This window comes from Lottia gigantea, assembly GCF_000327385.1.
Source record: "Lottia gigantea unplaced genomic scaffold LOTGIsca_109, whole genome shotgun sequence".
Classification (NCBI taxonomy): domain Eukaryota; kingdom Metazoa; phylum Mollusca; class Gastropoda; family Lottiidae; genus Lottia; species Lottia gigantea.
In genome coordinates, this window is record NW_008706978.1 from 194,296 (window position 1) to 215,269 (window position 20,974).

General features: G+C 33.3%; 1 protein-coding gene across 1 annotated transcript; it reads left to right on the forward strand.

The window, feature by feature from the left end:
* Nucleotides 1-243: 243 nt before the first annotated feature.
* LOTGIDRAFT_136765 (hypothetical protein) lies at nucleotides 244-20,645 on the forward strand (the record flags this gene model as incomplete). The annotated part of the gene is made up of 8 exons (XM_009046935.1): nucleotides 244-468; nucleotides 10,373-10,520; nucleotides 11,844-11,985; nucleotides 13,650-13,734; nucleotides 14,113-14,244; nucleotides 16,586-16,744; nucleotides 19,606-19,731; nucleotides 20,499-20,645. 8 exons carry the CDS (start codon nucleotides 244-246, stop codon nucleotides 20,643-20,645), a joined length of 1,164 nt encoding a protein of 387 aa, XP_009045183.1.
* Between the last annotated feature and the right edge of the window lie 329 nt (nucleotides 20,646-20,974).

Genomic DNA, 20,974 nt, shown 5'->3' on the forward strand with positions numbered 1-20,974 from the left:
TATGGGATCAGACTGTAATGACTACTGTCGAATGCCTGTGTAGCCTATATTCGAATGCCTTTATCTTCCATGATGTCCCGGAAATTGACGGAAGCATGTGCGTGCGCAGGTGGAAATTTAACTTCCTGTAAAATAAAGCAAGACGAAGTCCGATTTATGAAACAGCTGATTAAGAATAGAAATACGTCTATATTTGAAATGAATAATTTATGACTTGATTTAATTTAAAGTGTTTTGATCATCATGACTGTCGTTTTATCGACACATCAGTTACAAAAACTGTCTGAGCACAAGTACAGTGCTGAAGGAACTTCTGTGTTGGAGCCAGGGTTTCAAGTATTTTGGAGGTGGCTTGTTGAGAAAGTTCCCTTATGGCTTGCACCAAATACCATAACAAGTGTGGGATTAGCAGTCAATATACTGACTACAATGATATTGGTATTCTATAGCCCAGATGCAAAGCATCACGTAAGTATTTTCATTGTCCAAAGAACTTGAATCATTCTGTTAGTTATTGACATCATCAAATATGTAGCATTGTACTACATTAAATGTAGCACGATAGTAAGCAGTGGTGTCAACAGTATCTGGTCAACAACATCAAATTGCTGTCTGAAAGAATCGCCTACTTATCTTTGGATGACTTTTATTTTCTCCTAACATTTTGTTTCTATGAAATGAGGTCTGCATTACATGCGATAAAATGCTCTATTTAAACAGAAAAACACTGTGTCATATGCACTATTATGCGATAATAAATCACGATTCTTTGATTAAAAGGGAAAGAAAAAGAAAACTGATAATTAATAACATTTTAACACAGTTTAAATTATTTTGGTACGCTTAGAAGTACAAAATTCAGTTTTCATCATTTGCTACACACAAGGACTAACAAATTTCTTCTAAAAAATAAATAAATTCCCAAACCATCAAATACAGCCTCGTGGAATTATTTTATGACTATGCAAACACATATTACGTTGGAAAAAGAAAAAGTTTGTATCAGTCCCCATGCGTTTGTCTTCCACTTGACATAATAATACGTTCTCTTTTCATCGTTTATAACAAAAATTAAAAATGCTCAAGATAAATTAATACGTGAAAAGCAATTCTTTAACATTTGAACATGACACAATTTCTAAAATACGCGAGGATTCCGTGCTATTAGTCATTAAAGGGAGTTAATTATATTTATGAGAATCGGGCCGATGTATCGCGATTATTTTTTTTCTTCCGCAATGCATCGATAAGAAGGAACGAATCGCGGTTCATCGATTCAATGGTGAATCGTTGCAGCCCTACTGTAGATTAATTACAATATCAAAAATTGTTATATTTCATCTGGTACTAATCCCCAAATTAGATTACTGTAAGTAACCTAAACACAAATCTAGATCATTTTCAACTTATTTTTTGTCCGATTTTTAATGAAAGAAAAGTTATAATTCAATTAGCTTTACTACAAATTCAAAGAGAATCGATTGGAAGATCGAGACGTCTTTTGTCATTGACGCGCTATAATCATGTCATTTTGACCAAGCCTCATCTTGTACATCACGCAGATTCTGTAAACATGCCAGATTTCAGTCATGGATTTCAGTAAAACGTTTGCTTTTATTTCTGCAATTGGCTGAATGGAGTCAAAAAAAGGAGAATGATAAGATTGTTGAATTCTGTTATATTGCGTAAAATTAGAATATATTAGTCATATTATTCAACACTAGATTTAATTAAATTGATAAAGAAAAAATCCGACCAGATTCAAAGAATTTATCCCTTTCACATCATTTCATATCAACTTCCTATCCATAACCTATTTTCACGCTGATAATGTTGAGTTGGAAATTATGATACTACTTGTGCTAATCAAAACATCCTGCAGTGCTTATAAATTTAATATATTTTATGCGACTGATTGACTTATTATATATATTAGATTTGGACAAACGATTTGGCCAACACTGTTTATAATTTGTTTTTGAGGTGATTATCCAGACTGTACATGTCTTCTACAGGTGCTAGTAGCGTTGATGGAAAATAGATTAAGTGAACACACAAGCACATTTCGGACACAATTCGTTTATTTTACTTTCTACTGTATCGATAATTCTGCACCGGATCTTTAACAGACATCAGTTTATTGTCCGGAGGTCTAGACGCTTTTTCCATGTCAGCCCCTCTTACCTGCATCACTGACAGAGGGAAAAATATTGAGGTTTCATCTTGACCTATGCCAGGATTGAACCTTGGACCTTTGGGTTAGCGAGGAAGCGTCTAACCTACTGAGGCACGGCGGCTCCCAAAATTTCCTTGGTCCGAATCTCAAAAAAATTTGCTTAGGCATGATTCACAGTCTGGAAATAAGTGGTCTAGGTGTGTCATAAACAGTGGTCTGAGTGTGTTATAACAAGTGGTCCTGATTGCGATTATCTACCTTTTTTGTGGGAGGGCCAAAGCGAAATTTGTCATTTTTGACAGCCATCAAAACTGTTTCTGTTCTCTGTGTTACGGTAACTGAGGTGTACCAACGGTATTTAGCTTTATGGTTATGAATCCGCTTGCAACAGTTACGCCATTTCAGGTTAACGCTTTCTGGTGTTGCTGGAACCACAGGCATTTGACAAAGAATTGGTATGTCCCAAATAGAAGTCAAAGTTTCCAATACGCATTAAAAGGCTAGAAAACCTCTTTAGAATCCCTTTAGGACTCTGCCATATATAGGAAAGACATACTGGTACGGTATATAGAAATGAAAAGAAAAATTCATAGTTTGAGGTATTTATGAAGAAATTATTCATTATACAATTTTCATACATTTCTAGTACTTCTGTTAAGACTAGTTTCATATATTAAAAGCCCAAATCAACCCCTGAAAATGTCCCTTTAACTTGATAACTTAGACATTCACCTTTGACCGTAGTTATGTAAAAATTGTGTTTGGTCTGTGATTAGTATTTCCTGGTAGTATGTGATAACTGTGTACAATGACTATGATAAGGTTATCACACTTAAACAGAGGCCACATTCAATGCTTGATTTAGATAATTATAAGTAAACATTGAAACTGGATGGATCATTTTTATATGTCCACTTGAAAGTGTGTTTGTATATTGCCGTCCCGTCCATCTGTCAACATTTATTGTGGGCACAATAGAGACAACGGTTTGCATCTGATTTTGATGAAACTTGGCGTGAACAGATTTTGAGTTATTGCCCTTGATTTAGTAAATTTACATCAAAATTTGTTTGTAGGCACTATGGAAGCTACAATTTTCTATGAATTTTGATAAAACCTATTGTAAGCATTTTTTTATACGCCTATATGAAATGGGGTTGGGTATATTGTCGTCGCCCATGTCCGTCATTCCGGTGTCATGGTTCCTCCGACAAGATATTCGAGACTTGATAGTTGCGAATTGACAGCAAATGTTTAGCTATCTGACTGTGGCGAGTTTTATTTTCCTTGTGAGTTCAGATTTTGTCGGCGACTACATTTTCGAATTTACCATTGGAATGTGGAATTCATATTTCCCCATAATTGTATTTTATAAACACTGTTCCTCATATCGATCAAGTGTCTATGAGATAAATGATATTGTACAGACTGATATGATAAACGGTTAGGCCTAAAGGCCTATATGACCTAAATTTAAATTTCCAGCAAAAATTTGCGAAGGATTAAATTCGCTACGTGTCGCTTCTGTGAGTGGAGATGGGTCGCAAAATGAACTAGTGGTCTTCTTGTCATTTGACCATAAATTGTTTGAATAGTGTGCCGCAGGCGGAACATTTCGGGACTTAGATGTTCTCTGATGCCAAATTGTGCCTATTTTACATCCATTACAGACACTACTCAACCAAGCTTATCCATTTGTGCGAGGATGAACCCTATTGAAAATCAGATGAATCAAACAATATTTAGTATTTATAAGTTATTGCCCATGTTCTTGAAAACTCATTCAATTTTTAGCTCATAGACACTCTAGAAGGTACAATTCTCGAAGGATTTTGACGAAACTTGGTGTGAGTGTTTGTTATCAACCACGGATGAACCGTATCAAAAATCAGAAGAATTGAAAAATATTTAGTAGGAGTTACTGCCCCTGTTCTTGAGAACAATGTTTAGCCCCAATCTTAGAAGGCATTTTGACGAAACTTGGCCTGAGTGTTTGTTATCACCCAAGGATAAACCCTACTGAAAATCAGAAAAATTGAAAAATATTTACTATGAGTTATTGCCCTTGTTCTTGAAAACGCGTTCAATTTTTAGTTCATAAACATTCTAGAACTAGAAGGCTCAATTCTTGACAGATTTTGACAAAACTTGTTGAAATTGTTTATTATATCCAATGGATGAACCCTATTGAAAATCAAAAAAAATTATTTGAAAACGCTTTCAAATTTTAGCTCTCGATCACTAAAAGGCGTGATTCTTGCCGGATTTTGACAAAACTTTTATTTAGTACCGCGTCAAAGGTTGAATATTTACCTTACTATTGTTTTCACAAGCTAAAAATTGAACACGTTTTCAAGAACAAGGGCAATAACTCATACTCAATATTTTCAGTATCGCCCTAAAGAGTTCAAAAGAAGTGTATGACTGAAAGTTGAATATTTCATACTGGTGATTGTTACTGTACTGCCAAATATATTGTGGTAGAATCACCCAAGGATGAACCCTATTAAAAAGCAAAAATTCTCAAAATTACAATTGATAAAGTATTGAGTAAGGAGTTGATTACTTTTTTATTGAAATATTGAATAGAAACTTGACAGATTAATCATTATGATTCTTGTTTCTCCTTATTGAGTCTAAAAATTTAACAAAGCTGCTGTGTGGACATATGTTTACCTTGCCTGGCAAGCTATTTTATTAGAATTCTGATAATTTTGCTTCATCTAGTGGACTATTTACGATGGCTGCGGGTAGAATGTAGATAACATTTAAAAATGAAAAGTACACAAAAACAAAATTTCAATTTGTGAATTGTACAAAATCTGTTGTACCAGTAATTATTTGTTATTAATTTGAATAATTCTGCTAACTGTGTAATTTGAATATAGATTATCTGAAGTAAATGAATAATCGCTGTAGTGTTAAATGAAAATATAATAATTCATGATGAATATATACATATTGTGCATATCATGGATAAATGAAAAGTTGACAAATCCAATTGCCAAAAAACTCAAATTCAATTCAATCGTTCTGTCTGTCTATCTGTAGCTTATGGATTTTGAAAAATTTGGTGTGAGTGTTTGAAAACACCAAAGGATGAACCCTATTCAAAATCAGACGAATGGAATAATATTTAATGAGTTATTGCCCTTGATCTTGAAAATTTGGAAAATTTTTACTTTGCAAAGTTCGGAATACCAAGAAGAGTGGCATCACAACTTGTTATGAACAAACTGTATATTCCTGCAAGGGCAGTTGTGTAACTAATCATTGTCGGTGTAAATGTGCAGGACTTGCTTGCTCAACCAAATGTCATACTTCAACTGTAGGTGTGTGTCAAAACAGAGGGTGATGTGAACTATGTGGACTTTTGTATTGTAATGTAATGTGCTAATATTGCTACTAAATGTAATTTACATTTACATTGTGATGTTATATTGTGCTTATGAGCTATTATGTGCTATATATTGTGATGTTAAGTTTTTATTTTATGCCAGAATTTAGTGATATTTATTATGTTTTATATATGAATAAAGTGCCTTTTTTAAATATAATTTGTTATTCATTTTTCAATATAATACAAAATCAAAATATTACAAGACAAGACAAACAACAGTCCTAGTTAAATTACAATTTCGGTTAAGTTAAATTTAAAATTGTCCTAGGACAGGCTCCAATTACAATTTGAGTTCACGCTAGGACAAACTTCAATTTTAGTTTCTCTTAGGACAATTTGATAATAATAATTGCCCTTGCTTGTAGGCATGATGGAGGGTGCAGTTTTTATCCAATCTCGATGAAACTTGGTGTATATATGGACAAGATCTCAGTCAAGTTCGAAATTGGTAATAATTGGATGAATGGTTTCGGAATAATTACCCATGTATTCTTTATGAGATCACAGTAGTGTTTGAAATTAGTAACAATCCGATGAATGGTTTCGCAGTTATTGCCCTTGACTTTCTAAGGAATATGTCAAATTTGGCTTGTATGCACGAATTATGGAACTCTAAGCACAGGAAAGTGTGTAAATTTTGAAAAAAAAAACTTGAGCCACAGTGGCACAGAGTGGGACTTTGCAAATGTAGCAATTTGCTAAAGAAGGTCTAAAAAGTTCAAGATCAAGAGATATAAGTCATTAAAATTTCAAATTGCACACGGCTATAAAACCGAAAGTGGACCTAGTACAGCAAATATAAAAGTATAAATAGATAGCCAATGCCAATGACATTTGATCCTAGAAAGGCCAAGGTCAAAAATTGAAAATTTTGAATTTCAAAAATCTGTTTCCTTTTTTGAACTATGAAGCGGAAACAACCGAAATTCTGAGACAAAGTGGCTCAAAACATGAGGTAATTGTGTAAAAAGTTCCATTTTGAACAAATGTATACTTTGCGAGTTATGCCCCTTGCCAAAAATGTCAATAATGAGTAATTTAACCCGAATGTGCCGCGCCCACCTCAATTTTTTTTGCATAGGTTAATTGATATTCAAAATGTTATGTTGTGTTCCAAATTTCAAGCTTTTACATAATACAGGTCAAAAGATATAGGTCGACAAAAGTCAACAAAGGTCAAAATCGAAAAAATGAAAATATCCAAATGTTAATACCCGTTCTTTTTGTGGAACTATAAAGCTGAAACAACTGAGCTGTTGTAAACATTAGTAATTCAACCCGGATGTGCCACGCCCACCTCGATTTTTTTGTCATTGATGAATTCCTATTCAAAGTGTCTAGTTGTATTCCAAATATCAAGGTTCTACATCGAGTAGGTCACAAGATATACATACACCAAGCTCAAAGAGACAGAAATATTGTAAAAAACACGCAAATTTGAAAAAAATCACCTAATTCAATTTTGCTTTAAAAAAACGATTGTTATATATCACTGGAAAGAGCATGAAAGCACATTAAGAATCTGAAAAAATTAACCTTCATGGTTAATTAGGCCCCATACTAGAGCAGTCCAAAGTTGGCGGTATTCAAACATCCATAAAACCGAAAGTAGATGTCGGAGGTCAAATATGAAAATATCAGCTGATAGCCAAGGTCAATGAACTTTCATCCAATAAAGGTCAATACCAAAGTATCATTGCCGGAATGGATTTTATTTTAAAATCAGCCGTAGAATTTTATTTGCTAAAGATCAGCTAAATTTTGTTGACCTACATAAATTACACCGGAAGTTATTCAACCGGAAGTAGATTTGAAATTCAGTCGCTTTCCTGTTTAAAAGCGGAAATGATGTACACAATTTGACTGTACCATGCTATTAATATTAGTAAAGTTTCTTTGCATTTAAAATTTCAGATCAATTGATGCAAAAACAAAAAAGTTGCTAAAAAATTTTAAAATTTGATGGAAAAAAGTGAGCTACACATTTTCGAATTTCTTAATTTTTCAAGTGCTATCAGGTCAGAAATTACAGGTAGATTGTAAAAATGAAAACCCGAAGAAAATCGATGCAAAAATGCAGCTTCTAGAGCCAATATTCGACTTTTTTGCACATGTTGAACTGTGGCATTTCCGGCTTTGCAAAAATGATCCAATATATATTTAAGGAACACGTTGCCACTACGAAGGTCTAGGGAATTGGAAAGGTTGCTGCAACTAAGCACGGGAAGATGGGTAAATTTCGAAAAAAAAAAAAATTGACAATTTCTACAATAAACAGCCCTGGACACAATAGAGACTACAGTTTTTGTCCGATCTTGATGAAACTTGGTATGCATGTATATACTAATGAGATCTCAGTCAAGTTCGAAATTGGTAATAAGCGTTATCAATGAGACCTTGTTCATGTTTTGATACGATGATAACTTGATGAACTGTTTCAGGGTTTTTCGTTGACTTATAGGTGTTTTTAAGATTATTAGAAAATTCATTATTAAGCCAGTACAGAATTTGATATCATTTCTGACAGCTGGTAGTGGGTGTATGTTACCTTGCCTCGCAAGCTTTTTTTTGAAAATGTGTTGTGGACATGATAGAGAGCTGGCTTCTTGATAGATTTTGATAAAATTTGACATTCCAATTCTTCGTTTGTTTCATCAAAATCCGTCAATTGTTCCTTTCTAGACCTAATTTGCACATGTTAGTATCATACAACTTTTCCATTCTGTTAAAACTAATCAATATAAGATGAAGTTATAAGGCAACAGTGAAGCAACATGTGAATGAGTTGGCAATTTTAAGTTAAGAATTTCCCATTTTGGTAGGGGTCTTGATCATTTCTGGTTAAATCTTTCTGGAATTGTAGGACCCACAGGCATCGAACGATGAATTGGAATGTCCCAATAGAAGTCAAAGGTGTCCCCTATACAGATAAAAAGGCTAGAAAACCTCTTAACTATCCCTCTAAGGATGAACTCTATTGAAAATCAGACAAATAAAAGAATGTTTGATATGGGTTATTGCCCTTGTTCTTGAAAAAGTGTTCAATTTTTATATGCCAACATGAAATGGGGGCCCTATTTTGTTGTCACCCATATCCGTCCGTCGGTCTGTCCACAATTGCTCGTTAACACTCTAGAGGGCACAATTCTTGACCATTTTGACAAAACTTGGTATGTTTGTTTGTAATAACCCACGATGAACCCTATTCAAAATCAGAAAAATCGAAAATATTTAGTATGAGTTATTGCCCAATTCTTCATGGATTTTGACGAAACTTGGCATGAGTGTTGGTTATCACCCAAGGATTAACACCATTGAAAACCAGAAAAATCGAAAAATATTTAGCATGAGTAATTGCCCTTGTTCTTGAAAATGCGTTCAATTTTTAGCTCAAAAACATTATTAGGCACAAAACTTGGTGATATTATTCAGTATCGGCCCCTAAGTGTTTAAAAGAAGTGTTTGACTGAAGGTTGAATATTTCATAATGGTGATTGTTACTGGTACTGCCAAATATACAGTGGTGTAACCTATTTTCGTGGATATAAGGATTCAACACTGAATTTCGTCATAGTTAAAAAAAAACGAAAAAAAAAATTTATGTCTTGGATGTTTCCTCAGATATTTTTAATGAATCCTTCACTTTGACCCATATTTCATGAGCAACCAACTCGGGAACGGCGGCAGAATGCGTCACCTATTTTCGTGTACAATGTTTGATCTATAAATAAGTCTAGAAAAACACGTTGTATGGATACCAGGTGGTATAATTAACTTCTCTTAGTATTTATCTTTAATATCAATTCATTATAACCAGTGACAATTCCTTCAAAGAAGCACGATTTAAAAAAAAAATTGTGACTGACAAAAATAAGATACGTAGCGTGATTTATTGCTAAAAGTCACTGAAACAACATAAGAATATGATCCACTTTGTGTTCCATAGAAATTTTCTGCTGACACGGAATCCGCTAGTTGATCCCGTGACTTCATTCGTTGGACTACATTCTAGCAGACGACACTTGGAATTCCGATTACCGCTTGGGATTATAAGGAAATTCGTCCGATAAAAAATGGTGAAGTTTGGTAATAACTGAAATCCGCCATTTTGTATTTGTCAAAGTATACATTAATACTTTTTACCTTGCTTGAAACTAATGGATTCATTCTACAAGCTGATATTGTAGAGAAAACCCATGTTTATTAAAACAAACTAATGCGGAGGTCGCGCAAGGTCGCTCATGTAAATTATTAATCCTTTCCGGAAATCCACGAATAATAGGTTTCCACGAAATTAGGTTACTTGACTGTATCAAAAAGCAAAATTTCTGAAAATATTTAATATGGGTTATTGCCCTTGTTCTTAAAAATAGGTTCAATATTGTTCAATCTTTAGCTTGAGAATAAAGCTCTTGCAGTATTTAATTTATTGATAGCTCTTGTCAACTGCCCAGATGACTTGATGTGTGTATTACGATTGACAACCGCTATTTTTCATTGACACATGTATGTCAATAGTATGTGGACATTGTTATACACGATTGGGCCTAACTTCATAATCAATCTTTGATAGTACTGTGAATATTTGGGCCTTGCCTTTTTCTCTTGAAAATTTCAACTTGAAACAAGCTAAGTGATTTGTGGCATAAAGGATAATGCCTCTAATAAATGGTACAATATTCATTTCTAAATTGTCTTTAAACTCATTCTATTATGCTCTAAATGGAAAATGAAGGACTGAAGGATAAATAAATTGAGTGAAAATGAATAAAGAAAATATTGATTTATATTTTCAGGTGCCAGGCTGGGCATACATTCTATGTGGTCTAGGATTGTTTATATATCAGTCATTAGATGCTATAGATGGTAAACAAGCTAGAAGAACAAAAACTAACTCACCACTGGGTGAATTGTTTGATCATGGCTGTGATTCAGTGTCCACTGGTATGTCAAACTTTCAACCCAAATCAGTTTGTAAATACAGTATATTTATTAGATGGGCCAATATCAACTATTTAATATGATCAAAATTTCCTACATTAAGACAGAAAATTTGCATCCATAGCATTATCTTGTCTGGTGCCAACCTAATTTTTATGCGCCCACATGAAATGGGGGACGTATATTGCTGTAACCCATCTCCGTTCGTCCATCCACAATTGTTCATAAACACTCTACAAGACACAATTCTTGACTGATTTTGACAAAACTTGCTATGAATGTTGGTAATCACCCAAGGATGAACCCTATTGAAAATCAGAACTATCAAAAAATATTTAGTATAAGTTATTGCCCTTGTTCTTGAAAACACGTTCAATTTTTAGCTCGTAAACACTCTAGAAGGCAGAATTCTTAATGTATTTTGATGAAACTTGGTATGGTTGTTTGTTATCACCCAAGGATAAAACCTATTAAAAATCAGAAAAACTGAAAAATATTTAGTATGAGTTATTGCCCTTTGTTTTTGAAAACCGTTCAATATTTAGCTCGTTATCACTGTAGAAGGGACAATTCTTGAGAAATTTTGACGAAACTTGGTGTGAGTGTTAGTAATCAGCCAAGGATGACCCCTATTGAAAATAAGAAGAATCTAAAAATATTAAGTATGAGTTATTGCCCTTGTTCTTGAAAACTCGTTCAATTCTTAGCTCGTAAAGACTCTAGATGGCACAATTCTTGACAGATTTTGATGAAACTTGGCGTGAGTGTTTGCTATCACCCAAGGATAAACCCTATTGAAAATCAGAAAATATTTAGTATGAGAGTGAACTCATACTCAGTATTATTGAGTATCGCCCTAAGGAGTTCAAAAGAAGTGTATTGAATATTTCATACTGGTGATTATTACTGTACTGCTAAATGTTTTTATTCAAAATCAAAGCTGCCAGTGGGCGTATATTGGTAAGCTATCTTATTAAATCTTGTTTAATAGCTACTTGTGTTTTGCTTATCTTGGTTTAATGAACTCTTGGTTGATCTGCTACAAAGACTATGTTTAATCAAGACTGGTGTAATGATATAACCTATATAATTTATAAATGTAAAACATATCTAAGCTCTCACATATTGATGTTTAATGATAAAATCTAAAAACTTGAGAAGACTTTTTCTGGAAACATTCAATTATTATGAAGGAGATACAGTTTTCTTGATATTTGTTTGTCCAGTTAAGATAAAATTTAGAAACCGGTTGTCTAGTTCTTTTTAACCTTTACAAAAATATAGATATTAATGTTCTCATATAATTATATATAATTTGTCTTTCAGTTTTTGTGTTGATGGGAACCTGCATTGCCTTAAAGTTAGGAAATCAACCTAATTGGATGATGTTCGAAATTGCTTCAGCTTCATTTCTATTTTATTGTGCACATTGGCAGACCTATGTTTCAGGAACTCTGAAATTTGGCAAGTAAGTATAGCAATGATAACAGTTTTGATGTAGTTGTGATGTACAATGATGACAATATATACAATCTGGTTAATCATAATACAAAGATCATTGTATATTGTCGTTGTCCTGTCCATTCACATTTCTTGTAGGTGTGTTATAGGCTACAGTTTATATCAGATCTTGATGAAACTTGGTATGCATGTATAAATTGATGAGATCTTGATCAAGTTCGAAATTGGTAATAATTGGATGACTGGTTTCAGAGTTATTGCCCTTGACTTAATAAAAACGTGTCAAATTTGGCTTGTTGGCACGATAGAGACTACAGTTTTTTCAAGCCCACATGAATATGGGCAGTTTTTATCTGATCTTGATGAAACTTGGTATGCACGTATATATATTGATGAGATCTCAGTCAAGTTCAAAATTGTTAATAATCGGATGAATGGTTTCGGAGTTATTACACTTGACTCTAGGCGAGATAGAGGCTACAGTTTTTATCTTATCTTCATGAAACTTGGTATGCATGTATGTATTGATGAGATCTTGGTCAAGTTCGAAATAAGTAATAATCGGATGATCGGTTTTAGAGTTATTGCCCTTGACTTAGTAAAAACGCCTTAAATTTGGCTTGCAGGCACAATAGAGACTACAGTTTTTATCTGATCTTGATGAAACTTCGTAAGCTTGTATATATTGATGAGATCTCAGTAAAGGTTGAAATTTCGTAATAATCAGATGAATGGTTTCGGAGTTATTGCCCTTGACTTAGTAAAAACTTGTCGAATGCAGGCACGATAGAGTCTACAGTTTTTATCCAATCTTGATGAAACTAGATGCATGTATATATTATTGAGATCTCGGTCAAGTTAGAAATTGGTAATAATTGGAGGAACCGTTTCAGTGTAATTGCCCTTGTGTGTACAGTGATGAGACAATGTTCATGTTTGAATTTGATGATAATTTTATGGACTGTTTCAGGTTTTTGCCTTGACTTATAGATGATAATTTGAAAATTCATTATTAAGACACTAAATATTTTCGTATCATTTCTTACTGCTGGTAGTGGGCGTATGTTACCTTGCCTGGCAAGCTTTCTTTGTATTTTACATAATGATAGTTTCTAGTTTTTTTACCTGCTGTATGTTGAAGTGGACAGTTTTGGTCATAGACACTATTTCCCTTTCACTTCTATGATATTACACATGTGAATTGCATACTACACTTCATAAGATGCTGACCTGGAAATAAATTACACTACCGTAGTTCACAGCCATTTTAAATCTCATCCTGGACTCAATAAGTCAAATTTTTTGAATGCTGATATAATATTTTAACCAAGGCTTTAAGACATGGCTTTAAATGTGATTTTAAAGCTTTGTTGAAATACAATAGCTTTATTTAGTCGAGTTCGTGATTCAAAGTGGCTGTGAACTACGTTTGTGTGTGTCATTTTCGTATGATTTGAATTGAACTCATTGACCAACAACTTCAGTAAATGATAATAATTTGCTGGTCATGCAAGTTGAAAATCTGTATTCAGCATCAGTAGCATTAGATATATTTATTGATAGTATTGAAAGTATTGAAAGTAACTCCTACTTAAAGTATGTATATCGTTTAGTGAAGAAATTATTATATAAGTTTAAAGTACAATATTTGATTTGAAATGATTATTTCAGAATTGATGTAACAGAAGGGCAAGTTGCAATAATTGGTTTATATTTTATAACTGGTATATTTGGTGAACATATTTGGGAGTTGCCAGTAAGTAATCTTTGCATCTTTGTCTAACATTAATTGATTTATTTTCTTTTTCCTATTGGATATTTTTTTAACAACAACTTGTGACTGTAATTCATCAAGGAATATTATCAGAGATTCAGATTAAGCACACACTGTCTTCACACAAGTTAGTATGCATCATGCAACTAATTTATCCCCTTTTATGTAAAAAAATGTTTGGTTGATTTAAAATGCATACATTTATTAATATAATAATGTTTAACTGAATTAAATCAGAATATTTTCAGTAACAACAAACAGAATAAAGATAAAACAAAACTCAGATGACTTCTACTTGCACATAGTTTGAAAAACACAGTTGATGTTTGATAGATCATGATAAAATGATGTATATTGCAGGTGCCGGTGTTCGGAAGTTTAAAGTTTATACCCATCTACATTAGTATAGGAGGAGCAATATTACAGCTTAATAACAATTTTTCAGTTATTTTAATGAAAGGTGGAATAGGCAGAAATGGTTCTACTGTGGCGGTAAGAATTAAAAAAAGGCTTAGTTTGAAATCATACCTGATATTTTATGAAAATGGCGGTCAAGACAATATGACATCCAGTTGCAAACTGAGTGACTTTGTCTGATCTCTGATAAGTTTTTTATATGCCCACACATAAGATGGCTATATATTGTAATCACAGTGTCGGTCCGTCCGTCGGTCGGTCCGTCCGTCCGTCGGTCCGTCCATTCACATTTGGTTCATGCTCACTCTACTGGCTACAATTCTTTACAGATTCTTTTGATTTTGATTTTGTGTGTCAATGTCATTATGAAGATGATCCCTATTGATTTTCGTGATGATCGGATAATTTTTCACCGAAATATCGCGTCTGACTTGATATTTCACTCTATCAGCTATATTGTGCAACTCGTGCTCACTCTACAGGCTACAATTCTTTATAGATTCTTTTGATTTTGATTTTGTGTGTCAATGTTATTATGAAGATGATCCCTAACGATTTTCATGATGATCGGATAATTTTTCACTGAAATATCGTGTCTGACCTTGACGTTTCACTCTATTAGCTATATTGTGCAACTCGTGTTCAATCATTTCTGACAGCTGCCAGTGGGCATATGTTACCTTGCCTGGCAAGCTATCTTTGATTTTGGTTTTTATACATCCACACATAAGATGGGCGTATATTGTAATCACCTTGTCGGTCCGTCGGTCTGTCCGTTCACATTTTCACTCTATTAGCTATATTTAGATAAACTGTTGTCCTTGACTGATAAAATATCTTAAAAGATTTAAGACATCAGAGCAGTGTAATTTGATAATTTAATTTGATGTATTTGGGGTTATTGTTACTGATTTTGAAAATGTGAAAAACTCAGCATAAATAACTGACAGTAAATATATATATATATGAAAACAATTCACACTAAAAATACATTATGAAGATCTTTGAAATGAGAAAATTCATATTTTGGTTACTTTTAAGACTCAATTATCATTTCTGACAGCTGCCAGTGGGCGTATGTTACCTTGCCTGGCAAGCTACCCATGGTTAGAGTAGGGTTAGATACAATAGACTCTTGTTTCTTGACTTTCGTTTGGGAGCTGCAGAGGCTGTGTGAATTACAGTGTTCAACCCCAGTAATCGACCAGCATAAATTGACCTTCAATTTTTCTACCCCGTCTCCCCATTTTGAAAGGATTAACATGGAAAATGTCATTTGGACAGGACAATGAATACCAGTCAATTCCTCGACATGTCAACTTGTTGACAAAATTTTATCGGAGAACTCGGCAGAGGTCAACACAAAATTTATCATGGATGACTTGATCTGATTATCCACCTGAATTGTTTTTATACGTCCACATGGTAATGTGGCCATATATTGCCGTTGCCGGTGTCCGTCAGTCTGTACACATTTCTACAGTTTTTATCTGATCTTGATGAAACTTGGTATGCATGTATATATTGATGCGATTTCGGTCATGAAATTTGGTAATAATCAGATGAACGGATTTAGAGTTATTGCCCTTGACTTAGTAAAAACACGTCAAATTTGTCTTGTTGTCTTGAAGCAACTGTTTTAATCTGATCTTGATGAAACTTGGTATGCATATATGTATTGATGGGATCTCGGTCAAGTTTGAAATTAGTAATAATCAGATGAACGGTTTTAGAGTTATTGCCCTTAGTAAAAACGCGTCAAATTTGTCTTGTAGGCTCGATAGAAGCAACAGTTTTGATCTGATCTTGATGAAACTTTGTATGCATATATGTATTGATGGGATCTCGGTCAAGTTTGAAATTGGTAATGATCAGATGAACGGTTTCAGAGTTATTGCCCTTTGGCTTGTAGGCATGATAGAGACTACAGTTTTATCCCATCTTCATGAAATTTAGTATGCATGTATATATATTTCGAATTTGGTAATGATTGAATGATCGGTTTTAGGGTTATTGCCCTTGACTTATTGAAACCCTTCAAATTTGGCTTTTAGACAATTCATTATTAAGTATATTTTCAAGGTTGCACGGGTATGATTTCTGATTTTTACCAACAGTTTGTGGGGAACTGGTTAAAACTAGGTCAAATCTTCTTCGGTACGGTACTTCATGTTTAATTTATGGCGTTGCTTGACTTCATTAGTCTAGTAGATGCAGAAAAGAAGTCCCATTCGTTTCATTTCTCGACTTGGATTCCTCCATGTTGGGATTGTAGATTTTATTTGTTTTCCCTATTTCCAATCAAAGTACATATTTGGCAAGAATATGCATTTCAAACTTTCTTTTTTCATAACCAATCACCACATGTCTTAAAAAAGGACAATTTTAGTTACAAGTTTTCAATCCTTTCTTTCAGGGCACTAGTACAATATTTCCAGTTTTTCCAATATCTCTAGTCCTTATATTAGAAATAATCATACAGAATAAATCCCCAACTTTTATTTATCATCAATACCCAGCTTTATATTTACTCAGTTTTGGTCTGCTGGCAGCTAAAGTTACCAATAAGCTTGTTGTGAGTAATCAAAGAATTTGTATTTTTATACACCCACAAGTTTGGGAATATTTTCGCCACACTAACCATCAGTCAGTCCATTCACATTCATCTAGTGCTGAACAGTTAATACTTTTGAACAGATGCCTTTCACTTTGGAGTAGTTGGTTTGTACCAATTCAAAGATGATGTCTATCAAGTTATTAATTGTAATAATACTCATAACAGTTAAATAGTAGCGATTTTTCAATAGACTTGACTTATTCATTCATCTCAATTCAATATAGTTAGTGTCAAAGTCAGCATTATTAGAAATACATAAAGCTGAATTGTGAAAGTGAAACATCACATTTCTATGAAAATAGTGTAGTAAGGTCTCAAAGTTATTGCCCTTGACAAATTTGGCTTGTATGCACAATAAAAGCTACATTTTTTATCTGATCTTGATGAAACCTGGTATGCATGTATATACTGATGAGATCTCAGTCAAGTTTGAAATTGGTAATAATCGGATGAGACATTGTTCATGTTTTAATTAGATGATAATTTGATGAACTGTTTTTGAGATTTTGCCTTGACTTATAAATATTTTTAAGATTATTTGAAGATTCATTAATTAGCCACTTTATAAAGACTTTATGTGAACAAAAATCAGTTTTGGCATTTGATTTTAGCATATGTATAATTAGTAACTGTGGCTCAACATGTAAATGAAAAAGAAAAAGATGGTAATTAGATTGATACTATGTGTGCTATAGGCTATTCACGATAAGCCATAGAAGCAAAAGCAAAAAAAAACTAGAGCCACACGTGGCACAGAGTGGGACTTTGCAAATGTAGCAATTAGCTAAAGACCCTGGAACAATCAACCTTCGACGTTAATTAGGTCAAGTTGAGAAATTATCATCATTTAGAAGATTCCAATATCGAAAGTAGAAGCCAGGCCTCACAAATGAATGTATCAGCAGATAGCCAAGATCAGTGACCTTTGATCCTGTAAAGGAGAAGGTCTAAAATGGTCAAGATCAAGAGATATCAGTCATCAAAATTTCAAATTGCACACGGCTATAAAACCGGAAGTTGACATAGGACAGCAAATATAAAAGTATATATAGATAGCCAATGCCAATGACATTTAATCCTACAAAGGCCAAGGTCAACAAAGGTCAAGGTCAAAAATTGAAAATTTGAATTTCCAAAACCTGTTCCTTTTTTAGAACTATGAAGCTGAAACAACTGACCTTCTAAGACAAAGTGGCTCAAAACATGAAGTAATTATTTTCAAACTTCCATTTTTAAGAAATATATACTTTGCGAGTTATGCCTCTGGCCAAAAATGTCAATAATGAGTAATTTAACACGCCTACCTCAATTTTTTTTGCATAGGTTAATTGATATTCAAAATGTTATGTTGTGTTCCAAATTTCAAGCTTTTACATCATACAGGTCAAAAGATATAGTTCAACAAAAGTCAAAAAAGGTCAAAATCAAAATGAAAATATGAAAATATCCAAATTTTAAAACCTGTTTCTTTTGTGGAACTATAAAGCTGAAACAACTGAGCTGTTAACACAAACTGGCCAAAAGGATGAGGTGATTGTGTGCAAAGTTCCTTTTTGAAGCGATTTATGCCCCTGTCCCTAAATGTAAACAATTAGTAATTCAACCTGGATGTGCCACGCCCACATTAATTTTTTTGTCATAGGTGAATTCATATTTAAAGTGTCTAGTTGTATTCTAAATTTAAAGGTTCTACATCTAATAGGTCATAAGATATACACACACCAAGCTCAAAGAGACACAAATATTGTAAAAAAAAAACTTTCAAATTTGAAAAAATCACGAATTTCATTTTTCGATTGTTATATATCAATGTAAAGTGCATGAGAAGCACATTAGGAAACCGAAAAAATTAACCCTCTAAGTAAATTAGGTCACGTGCTAGAGCAGTCCAAAGTTGCTAAAAAATCGGAAGTACATGTCGGAGGTAAAAGGTCAAGGTCATCAAAGGTCAAGGTCACTTGGTATGAGCGTTTAAAGTTGCAAAAGTTGCAAAAAAGCAAAAGCGAAATTCAAAATTCGGCTCGCTACGTTTTTTGCACAATCGATTGTATAATACATACACATCACATTTGAGCATATCAACATTTACCCTGAGGCCCCATTTTGAGTTTTACAAAAATGTGTTTTATCAATAATGCGGCTGAAGTATCACTTCCGGTCTGGATTTTTTTTCCTTCGTTTTTTTTGTAATACATTTACTTACGATCAGCATAAATTTTGTTGATCTATTTAAATTACACTGGAAGTTATAGGACCGGAAGTGGATTGTACTTTCAATTGATTCCCCGTTTAAAATAGGAAGTAAATTTAAATATTTGACAGTTACATGTTATTTACTTTAGTGATGTCTCTTTGCATTTTAAATTTCAGATCAATCGATGCAAAAACAAAAAAGTTGCAAAAAAAGTGCAAAATTTGATCGAAAAAAGTGAGCGACAAATTTTCGAATTTCGTAATTCTGCAACTGCTACCATATCAGAAATTACAGACACTTTCTAAAAATGAAAGTCTGCAGAAAATCGACGCAAAAATGCGCCTTTTAGAGCCTAGGGAATTGTAAAGGTTGCTGCAACTACTGCAGTCTAGGCTCAGGAAGGTGTGTAAAATTCGAAAAAAAAGGGACATTACGATAACAAACTCCAAAGTCCCACAAAAAGGCTAGTGATTCTGTCTGTAGCCTATTTAACTTGTTGTCACAAAATATTGAATAATTTCTTGCCTGTATTGCATTTCCTTTTCTTTTCTACTATGCATCTAGAACTTTTTATTGTCTTATTATTTTACAGTATTCAAAGTCATTCACATATTTATATTTTTAGGTTGCCCACATGACAAAAAGTGAAATGGAATTGTTTGATTTAGGGTTAATAGGCCCTGGAATGTTATTTTTAAATCAATATTTTAATTGTATCATAAATGAATATATAGTTTTATGGCTGTGTTTTGTAAGTATACATTTCAAACTATTGACAACATTTAGTGTCCTAAGACATCCAGAGGCTTCAAGAATTATTTCAGTTTCATAAACCCTTTAGACAGCACACTAATTCCTCAATTACAATGTCATTACACACTTTAACCAAACACAGCATGCGTTATGTAATGGTGTGGTGTAGGTTAGATTACAATATTTGATCCATACATAATTGATATCACACAATATTTTGGATCTTTCACCAATCAAATTAAGTGATAGGTATATCAGTTGCGTTAGATGTTGAAATTGACTAGGTACATTATGCTGTGGGTACACGAATGGTGTGGGACGACAATCTTTATTTCAGACTAGATTGTCAAGAGAAAATCGTCAGTCTGTTGTATTCTCTATAATCATGACATGATCATGCAATTAAAGTGAAAATCAGTCTGATTGGATGATGATGATGCTCTGTTGGAGTTTTGTCTTGTCTAAGTGCAGTCACACCAAGAAAATAATAGATGAGAAAAAAATTGGCGACTAATATCAAACTTGTTTGATGTTCAAAATCCTGTCAGAAACGTGATAATCTTGTCACAGGAGCACCGGTATACGAGAAATTTGACAAAAAGTGTTGACCTAAAAAGTTTGTGTACTTGCAGCTAAAGCCTTGTGCTTGTTATTTTGGCAGAGAAAGTTGCTTGAAATCTCCAAAGTTCCATTTCTGGCATGAATTCAAATAGCAGACCATTTTATTGTCTTTATATATTAATTTGTTTTCTTGTATTGTTTCAGATATGGTGTTTGTTTGATCTAATAAAGTATTCCACTCATGTTTGTATTGAAATATGTGACTATTTGAATATCTATTGTTTTACTATTACCAGTACACCAAAACAACAACAGAAAGGAGGTCAGAATGGAAAAAATAAATCTTTTTAAAAAAGAAATGGCGCTTTACAATTTCTTTTAGCATGTTACATTTCTTTTATGTCAGTTTATTATCTATATGATGTTAAAATATAACTGTACATATACTGTACAAATCTCGTGCATTATTGAATTAGTAACTTCTGTGGTCATGCGCTGATCTCTTTATGAAAGTAAAGTAGATAGATTAGAAAATTCTTGCAACAGTTTGATAGTAGGCCCACAGTTTTAAAAATATAAAGTAAAATGAAATAATAAAAGATTGGCAAACAATATTCTTTCAGGAGTGAAACATATATATACATTTATACAAAGATAATAGTAATAAAACAAACAATAGA